Source organism: Pinus tabuliformis, chromosome 2_2, assembly GCF_031772625.1.
Source record: "Pinus tabuliformis cultivar Carrire ecotype Pingquan chromosome 2_2, CPIR1, whole genome shotgun sequence".
Lineage (NCBI taxonomy): Eukaryota > Viridiplantae > Streptophyta > Pinopsida > Pinales > Pinaceae > Pinus > Pinus tabuliformis.
Window position 1 is genome coordinate 959,030,896 of NC_142300.1, and position 20,352 is coordinate 959,051,247.

General features: G+C 38.7%; 1 protein-coding gene across 5 annotated transcripts in view; it reads left to right on the forward strand.

Annotated features, from left to right (window-relative positions):
* LOC149196401 (uncharacterized) overlaps positions 1–7,763 on the forward strand; it is a 180,151-nt gene extending 172,388 nt beyond the window's left edge. Inside the window, exons 4-5 of one of the 5 annotated variants that reach the window (XM_089405550.1) lie at positions 6,763–6,856; positions 7,200–7,763. In XM_089405550.1, the coding sequence (XP_089261676.1) occupies positions 6,763–6,856; positions 7,200–7,397 (292 nt within the window). In that variant the 3' untranslated portion in view covers positions 7,398–7,763. Of the gene's footprint in view, positions 1–6,762; positions 6,947–7,199 lie in introns of all 5 variants that reach the window. The other 4 variants (XM_089405547.1, XM_089405548.1, XM_089405546.1 and 1 more) reach the window with 4 other exon arrangements.
* Positions 7,764–20,352: the final 12,589 nt, after the last annotated feature.

The following is a 20,352-nucleotide window of genomic DNA, read 5'->3' on the forward strand; positions in this document are numbered from 1 at the left end:
ATGTAACAAGCAAAGGGTGAAAGAACAATATTATTTCAAGTATGGGTTTCATGCTTCATTTGATTGGTCATCTAGGTCAAGCATGAATGTCATGCTCCTAGGGTTTGTCAAGTCAAAAGAATAATTTTCATGAGTTAAGAGAGTCATTACCATTTGTATAAGACCTATTTGGGCAAGTTGTAACATGTAAAATATATATTTTTGTGTCTAGAAAGTCAAATTTGACCTCCAAGACCAAGTCAGCCGTGCTAATGAAAAGTCGACCTAGGAGAGGCCTATTCAACCTCATGAGAAGGGTATATAAAGAAAGATGGTTCAACTCATTTGCACACACTTCAGAAGTTCGATCTCAAGCAAGAAAAAGAAAGCAAGAAGAGCAAAGGACAAGAAGACAAGAGGAAGTCAAAAGTAAGAAGGAAAATCTAATTTTTTGAGTTGGATTTCTCTCACATGTGCTAAACTAGGGTTTCTGCAGCTGCTAGGAGGCCAAGAATTGTAGGTTTGAATTGTAGGTCTGAAATAGAGGGCCGAAACTTTGTTTTGACCAAGAATTCTGAAGTTTGACTTTTGTTGACCTTGTTGACTTGAGCTTGTTTCAAGAAGGAATTTTTGGAGGGCTGACTTGGTTCTTGGAGGAGGTCTTGACTTTGGTCTTTGGGTCTTGGATTTCTCATTTGATTTGATTCTATAAGAAGAGGAGATTCTTTCTGGGTTTTCCCCTTTAGAGGGGTTTTGCCCTAGCTTGGAGCCTATGTTTTGTGTCCACTGTCTTTTATGATCTTCATGATTTATGCTCTTGATAATTGTTTGATGAAAATAATCTAACTAAGAGTAATAAAAAGCTAACATAAGGATAAGGAGATTTGTTTAAATAAATGCGCTACTAGATTCTCCAACAATCATCATGTTGTCACTTGCACTTGATCAACCAATCTTGCAAGCTGGAGCCATATTGCTTGACAACTCACCATTAACGCTGCCACATACTTAGCCTCTAAGTGCAACAAATATCTTCTTCCTGCTCATCCACGAGATCAGAGCCCAAACTGAAGCTATATACAACCTCATTCTGTGTTCAACACCTGCCTAATTTGAATTTGTGAATCCTTGCAGCTTTCGAAGCCACAATGCTCAAGTACATGTTGAAGAACGTAACCAGTGTTGGTCTTCATAATTGTATTTGTGTCATGTATTTGTCAAAAGAAAGAAAAAGAAAATTTTATTGTAAAGAAATTGACTAATAAAGCATGGGTTTCATGCTTGGGTCATTGGTCAATAGGTCAAAGCCTCCATTGTAGGATTTTAGGTTTGTGTCAAAAGTCAAAGTCATAAGACCCTTCTTGGGCTTTGCATGGTATTATTTTGTTGTAATCAAATTATAATTTCCTCTACCATCAAGTCGGCCTACGCATAGTCCAAGTCGGCCTATGCACAGTCCAAGTCGGCCTAATAATGGACCCTCAAACCACTATTTATAGCCATGAACTCGACCTTGTTTGTGTGCAAGAAAGAAGTGATTCGATTTGCAATTTCAGAGAAAAATAGAAGGTAAGAAATACTAAGGGAAGCATTTATCCATCATCAAAAGGACTAGCGAAGAAGACAAGTGCAATAAGACCGAGATAAAGATAGTTGCAATATCGAGATAATTATAGGACCAAGCTTCAGGATTGCAGAGACCAAAATAGTTGCAGGACCAAGCTTCAAGATTGCAGAGAAGGACCGAAATTTTGTTGAAGTGTTGATGTTGAAGATTTGACTAAAAGTTTGACTTGGGAGAGTTTGATTTGTTGATGTAGTTGTCTCAAATTTGATTTGAATCTACTAGTGGGAGAGTTTGGCTGGGTTTTCCCCTTTATAGGGGTTTTGCCCTGGTTGAGTGCCTATATCTGGTGTCTATTTGTTTTCATGTTTTGGTAGCTCTTTGATGATCAAAGAGATAATAATACCAAGAAGAAGAAGAAGACTTTAATAAGAAGATCACAAGCATTTATCAAAGTTCAAGAGAAATCAAATTTAAATGCCCTAATTAGAAACCCTAGATTTCTCAACAGTACAAACTTCAATTGCTGCGATATACTCTGCTTTTGCAGTGCTGAGTGTGACAGATTTTTGCTTCCAGCTTATTCAAGAAATCATAGCAGAGCTCAAACCGAGGCATCTACCTGAAGCACTTTTCTTGTCATTTGCACTCTCTTCCTAGTCAGAATTTGTATATCCCTGCAGCCGTACATCATTGTTTGAGTCATATCTCAAACCATAACTAGTTGTGCCATGATTAACTGATCTACTTCGTTCTCTTGATCCATCATCTTGGCTAATTCCAGGTTTAGGCCAACTGGGTACCTTTTTTGAAACAAATTTTGTCATGGAAAACTTGGTTGCTCCCTTTGCCACTGATGCTATGAGAGTGCATCAACTATCTAGTAAAAAATCCTTTACTTTGAATCGAAAGATCAACTCCCTCTAAAGATAAGGCAAGGGTTCCTGAGAAAGTCTTCATTGCTTCCTCTAAAACAAATCTTTTTGATCAATGCTGCTCCTTCTAACACGAGCTCTTCTTCTTTCATCAGAAAAACAAATCATAGAGGATTAGCATTGATCCATCAATTCAAGTGTGTCAAATCTAAGGAGTCTGTACAAATCCTTCTTTCTACTTACAAGTATAAGACTTCATGATGTACCTCACAATCTTGAGGTAGCTCACATGTACACTTCTTCTTTCGTCACGTAAGTGAATATCTACATCCATCTTGATGTAGTCTTCAATAAAAATAACAGAGATAATAAACTTTTAAGTGTATCTGACAAGATGCCCCTTCATAGTCTTCTCTCTCTTACTGAGGTAATCCTTTACTTTGTACTTCTTTTCAAGTTGCCATTTACTGCATAATTCATCTTGAAAGTCACCACAAACATCTTTTTTACATAGATCAAGGCATACTTCAATTTGGCTGATCTGTCTGCTCCCTCTGAGTCCATATCTCATCTAGTACAATACCCCTCATCAAATCCTTGTTTTTGGGGAGAGTTCTCTTGTCACAACTTTGCTTTGTTCCTTCACCTACTACCAAAGTCTAGGCAACCTTTAGTATGTACTTGCAATCCTTGCTAGGAGGCTATGGAAGAACAATTACAACCAAATAAAGAATTCAAAGACAAAAGACTAATTAATACTTACCTTTTGACAAGAATGTCAACTCCCTCTTGATCTTTGGACTTCTTACATCTATCTGCAATTTTATTAGCTTCATTCATGATGTAATTCCTCCCTTGCAAGAGATAGGGTTTCTTCTTTCAGCGGAAACATCCAATCCTATGGTTTTGTCCATAAACCCTAGGGCTTTCTTGTCCAAGTCCTTTTTTGCTTGCTAGGGTTTACAAACCCTAGCTGTCCAAAAGTACAAAACCTTAGAATCGATATGCATTTTATATTTGTGATGAAACTCATCATTGTTTCGTCCATTGATTGACCTTGGTCCAAGTAATTTTCCTTTTAAATGTAGCAACAACAAAAACTAGGTCTTCATTTCAATGTGCAAGGAATGAATCCAAGTATCCAAACCATCAGTAAATGGAGAGTCTTCTAGAACATATGTCATCAATTCTTCAAAAGCTATCTAAGATCCTTGGTCTGCTATGATGAGACAATACCAGATCTGCAAGTGACTTTGATCTTTAATCTTGAAGAGGGACACGACCCCTTTTCCATTGTAAAAATTCCTTCATCAAGAGATGTCATGACAGTGATTTCCTTTAATACAAGACAGGCTAGACCTTATCATCAGCACATGTTGTATCTTTCCAGGACTTAGCATCCATATTGCAATGCAAATCCCATATTTGACATTCTGCAGGACTTCGTGTATTCTTGCAAGAATGAGTACTTACAAGATTAATGTATCAACACGTACTTCTTGGATTCTTATACCATTCATGGTTCCTTTTTCTAATGCATGATTGTATGATCATTTAGGGAGCCTTGCAGAACTCCTCTGCCTTCAATCAACAAGAGATGGTATATCACAATTCTTGAAAGATGTCTCGGCATCTTTTAGTGCCTTGCCTTTATAGAGCAAGATTTAGTGGCTGACATTAAGTTGCAAAAACAATGTCTTGCTTTTGAGCATTCATCAGCTTCAAACACATCTCACTTTTAGAAATACTCCAAATTATGATGACTTTCTTTGACAATATTTATGACTTTCAGACTCAATAGCTTTATGTTGACTCATCATTGTAGCTTACATGAAGACAAATTTATGCTTCTTCTACAATACTTCTTGTACAGTGCCATCTGATGACAGTCTGATGATGTTTGACTTTTAAACTAGTGTTTAGACCCTAATCAATCTTTCTCAAATTCTTGGCCTCCTGAACCAAATATGAGACTCTTTTCAGATTACTACATCAGCTTCTGAGGTTGGATCTGAGATTCAATTCGGATCTGAGATTATTTTATATCTGAGACTACTTCAATTACATCCTGACGATCTTGATTCAACAAAGATGAGACTTGAGGTCTTTCAAATTGAAGCATCCTTTTAGTTCTTCGTGTAACAATATTTTGGATTTGAGACAAATAGAATTTCAGCCCACTGAAATAGACTCCAAGACTCAGAATTAGGGTTTCGGTTCTCTTTAGAATAAGAACAAAATTTTCTTCTTTTCACCAGGCATTCGGCCATGAACTTTGACTTGGCAGATAAGAACTTCTTCGCAAACAAGAATACCTTTCTCAGTAGATTTTTGGCTTACTGAGATATGGTTCTGATGAAGCTGTTTTCCCTACTGTAATATTAGGCTATGGCTTGCTTGAAATTCAGTCGTGAGGCTTTTCAAATTGAAATTCGGTCCACACTGAAAATCAGCCTTTTGAGGTACTCTGACCTTCCAAGAATTTTGGACTAAGACATTGACAATAGGGCAGATCTAGGCTTCCCTTTTGAGGCTGCTCTTTCACCCATGCTCTGATACCATGTTGATTTTCTTAGTGTCTTTTATTCTGATAATTGCTTCTAATGAATTTTAATCTTTTTACGCATATTATTTATGATTCTATCATTAATCAATTACATAAAGAAAAATGCAAGAGGATCATAAAGAGACAGCGACACAAGAAACACAAGAGTTTACCTTGGGAAAACTGACATGGGGAAAACCCAACAACCTTTTCAATAGAGAAATCTTCAATTCAACAGAGATACATCTTAGTCAATAACTAGGTCAAACCTGGTCCATCCTCCTAGTCAAGTCATCTTCTTATAGAATTCTGATTAGGTCTGCCTTCTGCCATCCACAAAGCTCGATCCTTCCACGTATATTTTCCATCACAGAGACAAAAATTTGGCTATCACAGAGGGACAGAAGTTCGCTCTCCAACAAAGGGGTTCCACAGTAATTTGACCTTCATTACAGAGATATGCTGTCTCAGGAAGTCGGTCCTTTCCACGAAGAACTTGCTTCAGAGAATTTGCCTTCAATTCTGCCCATCAATCCTTGGATTTGACTTGTTTCATGCCTCAGATTATGCAAACTACTTTTCACAGGGAGAGATCTGAATTGGTGTTTGAGAGATGTCGAATGCCTCTTATATATATAATTCTTGTTGGCTGAATGGATGCCTCTTAGAGGCTGGGCTGATTTGATCTCATGGAGCTGCCTTGATCTAGGAAAAGGGCCAATTTTACTAAATTCAATCCTAAAATTTCAAAATTTCTTCTTTTTCAAAGGACATGAAGAGCATGCCTTTTTACATTTTTTCTTTTGACAAATAGCATGAAAAATATGCTTTAGAAATGTCAAGAATAAAAATATTAATTATGAAGACTGACCATATTTACAAAACTCAACATTTAACTTGTCACTCTACTATTTTTGAGTTTGAGTTATAAATTTACTATTCCGGTCTTCAGATTTTAGTGTCTACTATAGTCTATTTTGGTTAGTAATAAGTACTTGTTAGATTCTAGAATGATGAATTATGAATTTAAATTTAAATCAATTTAAAATCTAGAATGATGAATTTAATTTTTAGATTAGTGTAGATTTTAGAATGCTGAATATGGATCAATGTATTTCATTATTGAATCTCGTGGTGTATGGATGAATGATGTATGTATCAGTATGAATGATGAGTATGGATCAATATATTTCATTATATAATTCAATTATGTATGGATCATTGCAATATTTTTTTTCTCTCTCTCTCTATATATATAACCTGTCCCCCCTAAATTTCCCTAAAATTTGAGGGTACTCCCATCCGTCTCCTTGCACCCGCATCCCTCCGTCCTGGAGTCTTGGTGGAACATAGAGGAAAACCAGCATGGAGATTGAGTTTGTAGAGAATTGGGAATTGATGTTGAATAACTATTTTCCTCTTAATTCAATTGTTCACTAGTATGTACCTTAAAGCATTATGACTTACATGAAAACAAGCCTGAAACTACTTATCAAATCAATATTTCTACGTAGCTAGGCAGGGTTAATAAATATTTGATAAGTGCATATTTGGTAATTTGGAAAAGCAAAGTGGAGGACTCTTAAGGAACATATTGAAGTTGTGCTGCTAAAATTTTTCCATTGACATTTTAGTGTTACAGGATACTGTTCACTCTGCGTAGAGATTTGTTATACACTTGACATATGTTTGAAAGTGTACACAATTATCATATTATATTGTTAGATTCCTATATTCTTTAAACAATAAAAAGACGAATAATACATTTCTAATACATCTCAATGTTTTTCCTTTATCAGATATTGGTGTTTGAAAGAAGCATACATCAAAGCAGTGGGGGTTGGACTTGGATATAAATTGGAAAGATTGGAATTCTATTACCCTGAAAACCAGGTATGGGCCGATGTTGCATATCTTCGAATTGACGGGAAAGAGGAGAAAGATTGGCGTTTCTCTCTTTATCAGTTTAATAACTGCCATTGGGTGAGTGTTGGTGGGTTATATTATTGGAGGTGAAACGTTATATGATAGCTTGAAAATTTATATCAGATCCATGCTGAGTGACTGTTTTCATCTATAATTAATATGTAGAAATGCATGTTGTTTGTTCTCCACGGTTCAAATTTAATTTGATGTTTGCTTGTATGCAAATAAAATAGTATATCACTTTTCTTGATACTTAATTTGATGTTTGCTTGTATGCAAATAAAATAATATGTCACTCTTCCTGATACAGGTATGTGTAGCAAGAGGCCATCCTAACAACGCAGTAAGTAGTTATCGTAAAACATTATGGCAAGTGGAGTTCGATGATAAGAGTTACAGATATGGTCTTGAACTTCCAAGGAAGCCATTCACATTATATGAAATTGAGCATCTCATTCCAGACAGTAGAAAGGAAGAGTATTATAATAGTAGAGTAGGTTCTGGGTAACTATTTTGTTGTATAATTGTGTAGTATGGATGGTAGTAACCCATTCCATCATTATTTTCTCTCTTTTGTAAAGTTTACAAGCTTCTTTATGAAAATAAATAAACCAAAACTTTACAAAATTGGTGTCCTAGATGAACGCACATTATATGGGGATGCCTAATGCATGATGTCGTTATATCACATGAAGTACCTTCTAATCCAGTTGACTCTCTTGTGGCTACGAAAACCGCCAGATTCTTTTTTCTTTTAATGAATGATAGTAATATTCTTTTCAAGTATAATATCTGCGGCCTTGCCTATAAGTCAACAAATTTGAGTTGGTTGACTTCTACTTATACCATGTTATTTACTAATGAATTATCATACGTGGGCCTTTATCCAAAGATGAATAAGGTCCCTTCACTAAGTGACTTCATTCTTCCAAGTGATTTTGTTGTTGAGAAAGTAACCACACAATCTTTCATAATGTATGAGTGATTTTATAGCTGAGAAAGGGACCACACAATATTACAGTTATATATGTAATTGATTTTATAGCTGAGAAAGAAACCAAAATTATAGTGTTAATAAAATTATAGTGTTAAGTGATTTTATCCTGAGAAAGCAACCACACAATATTACAATTAATGCTGCTTTAGACCCAGTGCAATTCAATCTCAATGGACAAATCAACATCTTGTTTGGTGAGTGTGGGTGCTTCAACCTTCGATAGTATTTATTATTTTGTAAAATTATAGAACTACTTCATATATTGTATAATTACAAGGTTCTATTCTATCAACCGAGGACTATGGCTTCTTAGAATAACAACCAAATTTATATGGAAATTAAATGCTGTTTCTTTTACATCCTGTCTGGTTTCTAACTACAACATTTTTACAACATTTTTGTCTGTATGTGTCTCAACTTCTCACTTGAAGTTCAACTGCATTTTCACAACGGGCAAAGTTCATTTTGTAATTAGCATGTGTTGATTGGTCACTCTCTCTAGTGGAATGTATTGAGAAGTCATCATTAATTGTATCTTGTTCTTTGACCTTGGAGTGCTGGTGAAAGCACCTTTTGTAGATGGTCTTTAGTATACTACTTGTAAGTATAAGGCAGTGCTACAAAATTCGGGTCAAGAGAAGTTCATAGAGGTTAAAGAGTAATTCAAAAAAATATCTTAAATTATGCACTAGTATCAATACATTATGGAAAAATATGTTGTATTGATATTAGCATTCTTGAATGACTATGGAAACCTAAATTTTAATATTGTATTAATATTTTGCATTATGAAAAATGATACCTTGTGCTGATATCTTGCATTATGAATTTTGTATTAATCCTCCATGCAAGAATCTTGAACATGCCTCGAGTCCTGGACACCTTGCCAAACTTAGCTTTTCTTGCAAACTAACAATCCTAGAACTTATGGTTCACCTTCTCAAGGTGTTGGCAAATTGGGTAAATACCGTTAGAAAGCCCACTATTGGTCAACTTGGTCTTGGAGGGGAAGCCCTTGATATATAACGAAGTGAAAACTCCCATCCTATAGAAAAGTTGAATAGCCACTCACTAAGTTGATGAACCCATTTGTCATTAGTGGAAACCGTATGAGCATTGAGGATTGGACTTGAGCATAGCACTGGTGCAAAATGGAGTACAATGTAATGAAATCATATCATTGAAAGAGGGTGACTAAAGCTTACCCATCATGCCAAAAGGGCATTGTCATAGTGATATTCATCTTATACAACATCCTCATGAGGGGTAAGCCTAACCAATGTTGTGATGGATAGATGATTTGAGGGGAGAAAAACAAACTTGTAAACCAAAGAATGACAATCCTTCCAAGTACACAACTAAATCCCATAAGTTCTACGAAAAGATGCCCTTTATACTCAACCAATGGGTTTGGAAGTGAGGCATCATTGCAATACAACTACCTTAAATTCTCTAGTTCGAAGTAGGGTGTCTTGCCAAATTCCATCTTGCTCTATTGCTCTTCATGTTCCATTGAAAAAAACTAGGGATTATTTTCTAAGCTGCCCATATACTCTTGAAAATAAATGAACCGAGGACTTGGAATAGGTTGGGGGAAGATTAATGTCACATAAGTCAAAGAATGCTCACATCTTGCCAACATACTACATTGAAGACAATTAATCACATAATAGCACTTGTTATATGGCATTGATCTCCAAACATTAAACCACCCATTTGGCAAGAAAGGTACACCCTTGAGTAGCCTCATTATTTTTTGTGACATTATTTCTTTGCCCAACCTATTCCAAGACCCTGGTTCATTCATTTTCAAGAGTATTTTGGCAAGCCCTCCTTCGTCCCTAGGCATGCTATAAAAATCATAGGGGATCAATGAGATACCTCTCTCCACCATACTTTGACAATAACTAAGAATGTGACTAAAAATGTGGGATTTGTTCCAATTCCTGAAACTATGTTTGACTAGGAAACTGACAGTGAACATAAATGAAGTGAATGACCTTAAAAATCCCAACCACTATTAGCCCCAAGGGCTAGCTCAATTGGTCAAGTTCCCATCGTTAAAGCACCTTGCTAATAGGAGGTCACGGGGTTAATTCTCGATGCTCTTGGGGTTAGGCTCTGCTAATGAGTCTGCGAGAAGTGATCCCTGTTGGAGAATGCAGGAGGGCAACTATTAAAACAAATTCTCCTTAACCTTAATAATTGCTTGTGAACTTTAGTTATCTTTTTATGCTTTTTTATTAGATATTTTCATCAAACAATTATCAAGAACAAAAACAATAAAGACAATGGACACAAGAAGTAGGCTCTAAGCTAGGGGAAAACCCCTCCAAGGGGAAAGCCCAAAATCTCCTCTTCTTATAGAATTTGCTTCAAATGAGAAAACCAAGACCTAAAACCCTAGACGAAGTCCTCCTCCAAGCACCAAGTCGACCCTCCAAGAATCTCTTCCAAATGCTGGTCAAATCCTTTAAGGTCAATGAGAGTCAAACCTTCCTTGAACTACTTTAATTATAGTATTCGGTCCTCTACTTCGAATATGCAACTTCAACCTTTTGTAGACAACATAACCCTGATTTTCTTCTAGGAGATTCTTCCTTAGGCAAACGAAAGTTGAATCTTCCCAAAATCTGTTTGAATAAAACTTTTGGTCTTGCAATTTGGGTCTACAATTCAACTTGCAACTCTCGGCCCCCAACAACTGTAGAAACCCCATATTTACTTGCACATGTGAACTAAAATGGGAAGAAAAGACAAATTTCCTTCTTCTTCCTTAACTTTTGCTCTTGTATTGTCTTTTTGTCTTGCCTCAGATCGAACTTCTTCTTGCGCATATCGAATTAGTTGAAAGAGAGGTTGAAGTTGCTTCTATATATAGGATTTCCACGAGGTCGAATAACCTCTTCTAGGCCAACTTGTCACTGGTAGGGCCGACTTGTGCTAGGAGGCTTATAGGACTTTCTAGACTCATAATTAATATCTTTTACATGTTACAACTTGCTTAATAGGGTCTTATACAAATGACAAGGACTCTCTTAACTTGGGAAAAATATTCTTTTGACCTAACAAACCCTAGGAGCATGAAATGCATGGTTGACCTAGATGACCAATAAAATGAAGCATGAAATCCATGCTTGAAAATAATATTTTTCTTTCTTCTTTTTCTTGTAACATAAGATATACATATTGACACGAGTACAATGACAATTATGAAGACCAAAACTAGTTACCTTTTCCAACACTCCCTCTTTAATTGGGAGGTATTCATAATCATACACCTGGTATAACGATATTCTCAAACTGAAGAGTTCTCATAAGAAGAGTCGGATTGGTAAGCCATCTTTAAGCATCGACATCATGACCAACATTGTCAACATAGTAAGGTCTTAACTTGACAAGCTCTTCTCATATTAGAGCATAATGCTGGGAGGTTTTACGTGAGATCCCACACTACCTCTTCAAGGTACATGCTCCGTCCAAATGTTCACTAGGTATGTCCTTTTAGGACCATTCTTATCTTGGATTCTCAATCCTTAAAGAATATTGGTCCTCTTCGACCTCTCTTATCTTGGATACTTGTCCAATCCTCAAAGAGTGTTGGTCCACTTATCTTGGATTTTCTATCCTCGAGGAAATCTCAGATGCTTATCCAATCCTTCATTCTCTCTACCATGGCCTTCACTTAGATGTACGACTGTTAGTCTCGGCCTAGTGCATGACGCATGACAGAAAAAAATACAATGTCCATCATCATTCCCTCTTAGCTAGGGAGGATATCCCTATTCCATTTTGATTAGGGAATAGATCCTTGCTTCTTCACAAGTATTAAAGGAGACTTCTTACTCTCTCTTAAGCATAGAGGATATTCTTTCACTTCCTTTCAATTGGGAAGTCATAATCACAAGCTTTCTAGCTTGTCTTCATAAGTGTATCAACTACTAGTTCTTCATGGAGATAACAGTCGCATGGCTCTTTCTTTCCTTTGCATCTCATCATATTGAGGTTCTATCTTCCAGGATGTTTATGGAGCCATCTTCTTCTTGTGTCAGGGTTCAAACCATCAACTTTCATATCACTTTCCTCTAGTCGTCATCAATGAAGGCATTATATTGAGCCTTCCAAGATAGAGTTAATCATAGCTCCCTCTAAACATGAAAGTGATCTTCATGACTATCAAGTTATCCTATTATATTGCTACCTTTCAATCCCAAGATGATGATGTAAACATCCTGACTACTTAATATTTTAAGGATTATCAAAACCATTAACTCAATCCATATGTACTTTGAATCAAGTTCAATACTAACAGTTGAACTTTCCTCAACTATCATTATGCATTTCTACAACATCCTTCCAGGTAGCAAAACAATATGTCAACTAGATAACCAATATCAAAATATTAATATTAGACTTACCTTATCATGATGGCCCTTTTCATCAAAATATTTGCTTACTTGAATCCTTTGAGATCAACATCCTTTCTCATGATCCATCTCCATATTGTAGAAGAATCTTTCTCCATGCATTCATTTTAATCAGGGTGCCCACAGATTGAACTTGGTTACCAAGTTACAATATCTTCCTTAGAGTTGTCATTATTAACTCCCTTTCTTTCTTCTTGAGACTATACTTGATGTTGATCAATATCATTATATTTATGCCTTGCTATCTTGTGTGAGAGTCTTAATCTTTTTAGCTATTTCGAAGTATACTAAACTTATTATTTCAAGCATCGAGTAATCATATGGAGCAAATTTCTTATAACCAACTCTTTCTTGCAAGAATTTTGTAACTATGAATCCTATCCAAGAGAAAAGTTACTTAAAAGATGAATACCTTAGCTTCCACACAACAATTTAGCCATCCTTTCTTGAATGAGCTTACTATTGATTTTCCACGATCTTAGGTCTAGGATAGAATCTTAAGATCGCTGACGCTACCAATCCAAGAATCTCAACATAACTACTTTGCACAAGGGAATACAAACATCATTAAATTACACATGCACAAAATATAGACAACTTTTTGCAATTTTTAACCCAACTTAATTATAATAATCCAACCGATATAATACAACAGTCTAGGGCTCCCGTACCAGGGATAATGGCCCTCATACATCCACTAGTACAAGAGACAAAACTGGGGCTTGGTGTCAGTACATTGACGACCAATTTGCCCTCAACAAGATACTCTAACCATCTGCCTGTCGCATACTCTCTCATCTCCTCCCGGTCGTACCCTGTACCTGGCCGATCCTTTGGCTCCCGATCTACAGCTCCTGCGTCTATCAATGCTCCAAGTCCACTTGGCCACTAAATCTTGGCTATCCAATCTGCTCAATAGTTGTTCATTCGTCCATCAACACATCAACACGTCGAGACTCGTGTGGAGTTGTTCACAGCTCCACTTGTGAACAACTCTTGATCTGCCCACTGTTACTCCTTAACTACTTAGGGATTTCAACCCACTATGGTATTCCTGCGCTGCATCGATGAAGACCAACATAGGGCATGGAATGTTGCCACCTATCACTACAAGATGTCCATCTCCCACAATGAACATGGGCTAGAAGGATTGCCCATCATCTGCTGTAGAAGTCCTCCACACACAAGTCACAGGCTCCACAAACTGCTCCTTTGGTTCGCCAACCCTTGAGCTCAATGACTGCCTCTCTCACAACTACTTTGTTCATCAAGGTGTTTCTCACCAGGCTCCAACTTGGACACTATCACACTGTCCTCCAATAGACCATAAATGCCCAATCCATGTTCACACTAGGTCCACCCTCACGCTGCCCTCCAATAGACCATAAATGCCCAATCCACGTTCACACTAGGTCCACCCTCACGCTGCCCTACAATAGTCCACGAGTGACCAAGTCCATGTTGTAGCATTTGCATCTAGTTAGGGAATCCTCACACCTAGGAGACCCCTTACACACGACTGCCCACATATTTTTCCAAGCCCGCCCTTCGCTCTGCAATAGAGGAGTTATTGCACAAATCTAGGATCCAAACTTCACAGTGAAACTGCCCATTGGTCAGGGCTTCTAACATGCTACGTCAGCCCTACCTCCTTGGCTTCCATAGGTTGCAACAACTCTTTCCACACTAGGACTCCTACATCACTCCATAGCGGGATCTCCTCCTAGTTTGCGTTCCTTCATGTCCAAGGCAACTCCAACAAATGGCTCCCAACAAACTGCAATGTAGACTGATACAAACCTGGTCAAAGCAATGACCCAACACAAGGAAAATTATGCTCCAATTCACTGTTCCTGGTTAGGGAAATCTGCATGCTGTAATCACCCTAAAACACCGATGCACAGTGCTAGAAGTAGTTGCGACTTCCCTTCACAAGGCTCCCCTGCCTATTTGACATTGTCCTCGGCACAAATTAGCCCTTTATAGGCTAATGTTGCTACCTGTGTGAGGACACAAGGTCTGTGGCTTGTTCTATTCAACAAAACATCCTCTCGGCCTGCTGCCCTAGCCACAAATAAGCCTGCGACCCTCTCCACAGAAGTCTCCAAGGCTATGGCTTGCTTGTTGTAGGTAAACCACCTTAAACCACCCTAAACTCCTTCTAAATTGGCCCATATATTCTCCTCTCATCCTCATCCTTCCTAACGACAATTCGTTCTCCTCCAAAAATGCCTTGAACCTCCTCATTGATTTTCCACCTTGGCTGCGACTATTTCAGAGGTGTGCTTCTCCCTTGACCGAGTTCTTCAAGAGCTCTTGTGTTGCTTGAATGGATGCTCTTTAAGGCTCTACATCACCCTCTATTTATACTAAATAGAAGGGATCCAAAACGTCATGATCTAGGGGCTTCCACAACTTGCCACATTCCTAAAAATCCATAGGCCGACCTTGACATACAACTGTAAACCCATCATTAACCTTCAAAAAATGATATCTCCTTAATGACAACTCAAAATTAAATGATTTTTGTTGCGTTAGAATCGTCTCTTCGAGAGCTATCATCCTTATCCATCACATGTCAAAAACACGTCATGATTTTGGCCCAAACATCTATGGGTGCAAAACCCCAAGCTTTGGTTCTAAGCCCACAAGCCTACTTGTGGCGCTTTGACCTCCAACCCTCGAACACTAGGGCTTAGAGTACCTCCCAAGATACACAAAAATCAACACTCCCTCTTAGTGAGGGAGGTACTTCCAAGACTAGGAGGTAACCATTGTCCAACGACAACATTAGCCCATCTGGAACCCATCATTATAGCATACCCTGTAGATGAATCTGGAAATATCGGTAGGGCCTCAACCTCATCACATATGAACATGAAGATCCCAAACCTCCATAGGGCTTCTCCCTTTGAGGCTAGACTCCCTCTAAGCCTACACGATCTCCACTAACCCAGTCTTGCATGCATTCATCCTCCTGGATCAAATACCACTCGTAAAAATCCGACCAATATCGGATATGCAACATCACGATTTGATGAAGACTCTAGCCTGCCAACCTGTAGTCCATCACATGAAGCCATCTCGATCAACTTGATCTCGTCCATGCCAAAGAAACTCTCGAGCTGTCCCAACCATCCATGACAAATCAACGGAAGTACATGATCAACAATCTGCCCTACAACAAATTGTTGTTCACTAGGCTCACCACCAATCCACCAAAACTTCGAACCCATCTCGCCATGTAACCTGTCAAGACCACATCTCCATGTCGTGAATTAAACCTTCTGCTCCATGATCTAGACACCGCCAACTCCCTTTGAGTTTCTTCGATGTGCACACACTTATTCATTGTCCCTCAAAGTAGTTCAAACATCCTTTGATACCATGTTGATTTTCCACGATCTTGGGTCTATGATAGAATCTTAAAATCGTTGACACTACCAAACCAAGAATCGCAACAGAACTACTATGCACAATAGAATATAAACAACAGTAAATTACACATGCAGATAATATAAACAACTTTTTACAATTTTTAACCCAACTTCGTTATATTAATTCAACAGATATAATACAATAGTCTAGGGCTCCTGTACCAGGGATAATGGCCCTCATACATCCACTAGTACAAGATACAAAACTGGGGCTTGGTGTCAATACATCGACGACTAATCTTCCCTCAACAAGATATTCTGACCATTTGGCTGTTGTTAGTTTTTCGTAGCATCGGAAGTGCTCTAGCCTTGAAAATTGGTGGAGAGGCTAAGACACATGAGTTCTAAAGAACCCATAAATCGTTTAGTGAAATTCCACTTGGATTGTATTTTATCAAAATAATTTTTTTTTTTAATGGGGTTAGTCTAAACTTAGGAAAATTAAAATATTAATGAGTATTAATCAAAATATGCGTGAGAATTAATCTCGACCATTGAAGAATCAACATGAAAAGTATAAAATGAAGGCTTGGGGTTCATTTGAAAATACACACAGAGAGAGGGAGAATTGATCTAAAGTTCGATTTCTGGGGCTAGGAAGCTGAGAAATTCGAACTAAGTGATCATTCAGCAATAGAACGACAGTGAGAATCAGGGAGAAGGACTTTTCAGAGAATACTGATAGAGAGGCAGAGAGAGCTTGCAGAGAGGAAGCACAGAAGCCGGGAGAGTTGACGTTGGGCCAGTTTGGGCCCACGTAATCTTGACACAGAGCTGGAAAGGCCTGTGCAGAGAAAAAAGCTGCTTGTTACGTAGAATCCAAAACTGCCGAGAACAACCGGAATTTCCTGAACAACTGGGATAGCTAACACAGAGGGTAGAGAAGTTGACGCAGAGCCTATGCAGGGCCAACGCAAAAATAGTTGGGGCCAGCCAGTCTTGTGTCGGATTGGCCGAAATTCTGCCGGGGGAAGTGAGGTAAAACTCGCTCAAATTTTCCGTATTTTTCTATATAAAGGATTGCTAGATGAACATCCTAGATTTGTATTCAGAAATTTCTCCTGCATAATAAGAAACCCCCAGAACTGCTGCAACTGTTTTCCTGCGTTGGGTTTTTCCGAGGACTATTGTGTCCAAAAATAAGTATGTCCTATGTATCTTGGTCTTTGCTCTGTTTTCTATTTCATGAGATCATATATTTAATTAGTGTAGGCTACAAAAGTAATTTGCTTCAATGTTCAGAAGAATAACTTGACGAATGTAATTTAAAAATCAAGTAGGTGAAGTAGATTCAAATTTTCTGCAGTAGGGGTTCCTTCGACTCTAGGAATTTTCACATGGTATCAGAGCGTTGATTTTGAAACAAGAAGAATAGATCCAGTGCTGAGCAGTGAGGCTGAATGCTGCACTTGGCAACAATTCAAATCCCCTTGAAGGGATTGAGCAGTGCTTTCCGAGAAGCAGATTCGAGGAAATCTCTCTTTGAGTGAGACGATAGAGAGGTACGATTTCCAGTTCGTGAGATTGCAGAGGTAGAGGGAGTGACGCAGAGCCTCAACGCAGTGCTTGAAGGGCACAGTTTCTACCGGGACATAAATATGTTGGAAAAGAACGAAGACACATAGAAGGGAAATTTTCTCCCTAGAGAACTTTCCGCCATAAAGTTCAAATTTCTCACTTGCTGAGCAGTTGAGAAGTGCTAAGAAATGACTAGAGTCAATTCGAAAGTTGGGTGAGATGGCATCACATGAGCTCAGAGATCGAGACAGGTTGGACGGAGCCTCCAACTATGTCATATGCAAGACCATAATCTTAGCTGTTCTAGAGGAAAATGATCTCAAGGCCTACGTCAAAAGTGTTGTAGTTGTTCTTGTTGACAACGATCAAAGGAAGAAGTACAAGGCCAAGCAGGGGAAGGAAAAGAGGCTCATTCTCGATGGAGTTCGAGACCATGTGGTATCACACTTGCAGGGCAAGGATACAACCCGAGAGATTTGGGAAGACTTGTCGTCTCTTTATGAAGGCTCTTTCGAAAAACAAAAGATGTATTTGGAGCAGAAGTTGCAGTGAACTTTGTTGCAGAAAGGAGGAGTGAACCTCTATCTTTAGGGTCTTTAGGACACTAGGGACCAGCTTGCTGCAGTGGGGTCCACTCCTCAACCAACCGCAATGGTGAGGATAGCCCTGAATGGATTGTTGAATGAATGGCAAGTTTTTGTCCAAAGCATATTGGGCAGAGAAAAACTACCTTCATGGGAGGAGATGTGGGTGAATCTTCAACAGGAGTTAAGGAGGGACCTAGTGAAGGTCAACCTCAGTGGCAGCATTGAGAGTGGCACAAAGACGAAGGAGGAGGAGGAGAATGCAACTCTTGAATCGAAGGGACAACAAAAGCCGAAGCGAAAGAAGGACATTTCGAAGGTGAAATGTTTCAGTTGTGGTGAGATGGGCCACTATGCATCCTAAATCCTTTGAAGAAAAAGGACAAGGATGAGAAACATGATGCTAAGGCAAATTCAACAAAGATTGACGAGGATGAGTTTTCCATGAGTGCCAAAGCATCTCCAGGAGGAAGATGGGGCGATATTGCGCTGTAGTCGGGAGGACTACATGTGGGAAAGATCCTTGAGGAGTCCACCTTTTGGATCAATTCATGGGCTACGGGAGCCCAAGATTCAGTAGTAGTAAGACAAACTTAGTGTCAGATGATGTAGTGGAGTGTTTGGAGGAAAGATGTAGTGGCTTGGAACTAGAAACTGATCAATGCAGAGCAAGGTTGGCAGCAATGCAGAGGTCAGCAACAATGCAGGAGATTAAGAGGGTCAACAACAATGCAGAATATTTAGAGGGTCAACAATAGTCAGATTCCAACATTCATTGTATTATGTTGAACAAAGTTAAGTTCAACTAATTTTGGATGTTTTTTCAGCTGCTTCTCTTAGCAATTGAGTTGCACTGCGAATGCAATGTTAGCAGTGGTAGTGGTAGCGTCATGGGTAAAAGTACAGTAGTAGCAACAACACAGTGTTGGTGGCAACAACCGTGTAGAAAGGAGGTGCTTTAGAAACAAAGTAGCATGTAGGTGAACATTGTTGCTAGAGCACTTTCCTCGCGAAGAGGGAGTGTTAGTTTTTGGTAGCACCAGAAGTGCTCTGGCCTTTGTTGGAGAGACTAAGGCACATGAGTTCTAAATAACCTAGAAATCATTTGGTGAAATTCCACCCAGATTGTATTTTATTAAAATAAGTAATATTTTTAATGGGGTTCCTAAGTCTAAACTTAGGGAAATTAAAATATTAACAGGTATTAATCAAAATATGGGTGAGAATGGTCTTGAAGGTGGATAAAGTCATGCTTTAATCTTAGCCATTGATTAGAGACTTAATCTCGGCCATTGAAGACTCAACTAGAAAATTATAAAATGGAGGCTTGGGGTTCATTTGAAAATACACACATAGAGAGGGAGAATTGATCTAGAGTACGATTTATGGGGCTAGGAAGCTGAGAAATTTGAACTAAGTGATCATTTAGCAGCAGAGGGGCAATGAGAATCTGAGAGAAGGGTTTTCCAGAGAATACCGACAGAGAGGCGAAGAGAGCTTGCAGAGAGGCAGCGCAGGAGCTGGGAGAGATGACGCTGGGCTATTCTGGGCCCAGACAGTCCTGAAACAGAGCCAGAAAGGCATTCGCAAAGCAGAAAAGTTACCTGTCACCCAGAATCTAGAACTACCAGAAACATACCGGGAATTGCTGGAACAACCAGGATAAATTTCGTAGAGGGCAGAGAAGCTCACGCAGAGCTTGAAAGGTTGATGTAGAGCCTACGCAGGGCCAATGCAGAAATAGCTGGGGCCAACCAGTCGTTTGCCGAATCAACCAAAATTCTTCCGAGTAAAGTGAGGTAAAACTCACTCAGATTTTCCGACAATGTTTTTCTCTGTAAAGTATTGCTAGATGAGCATCCTAGATTTGTATTTAGATATTTCTCCTGCATAATAAGAAACCCTCAAAACTGCTGCACCGATTTTCCCGCATTAGGTTTTTCGGGGACTATTGTGTCCAAAAATAAGTGTGTCCTATGTATATTGTTCTTTGCTCTCTTTTCCTGTTTCATGAGATCAAATATTTAATTAGTGTAGGCTGCAGAAGTAATTTGCTTCAGTATTTAGAAGAATAAATTGATGAATGTAATTTAAAAATCAAGTAGGTAAAGCAAATTCATATTTGCTACCGTAGGGTTTCCTTCGAGTCTAGGAATTTTCACAGCTGTCGCATGCTCTCTCAGATCCTCTTGGTCGTACCCTGTACCTAGCTAGTCCTTCAGCTCCCGATCCGCAACTACTACCTCTATCAATGCTCCAAGTCCATCTGGACACTGAATCTCGACTATCTAATCTACTCACTAGTTGATCATTCGTCCATCAACACATCAACACATTGAGATTCCTGTTGAGTTGTTCACAACTCCACTTGTGAACAATTCTTGATCTACCCAATGCTACTCCTCAGCTACTTAGGGACTTCAGCCCACTATGGTCTTCCTGTGTTGCATCGATGAAGACCAACATAAGGCACAAAGGGCTGCCACCTATCATTGCAAGA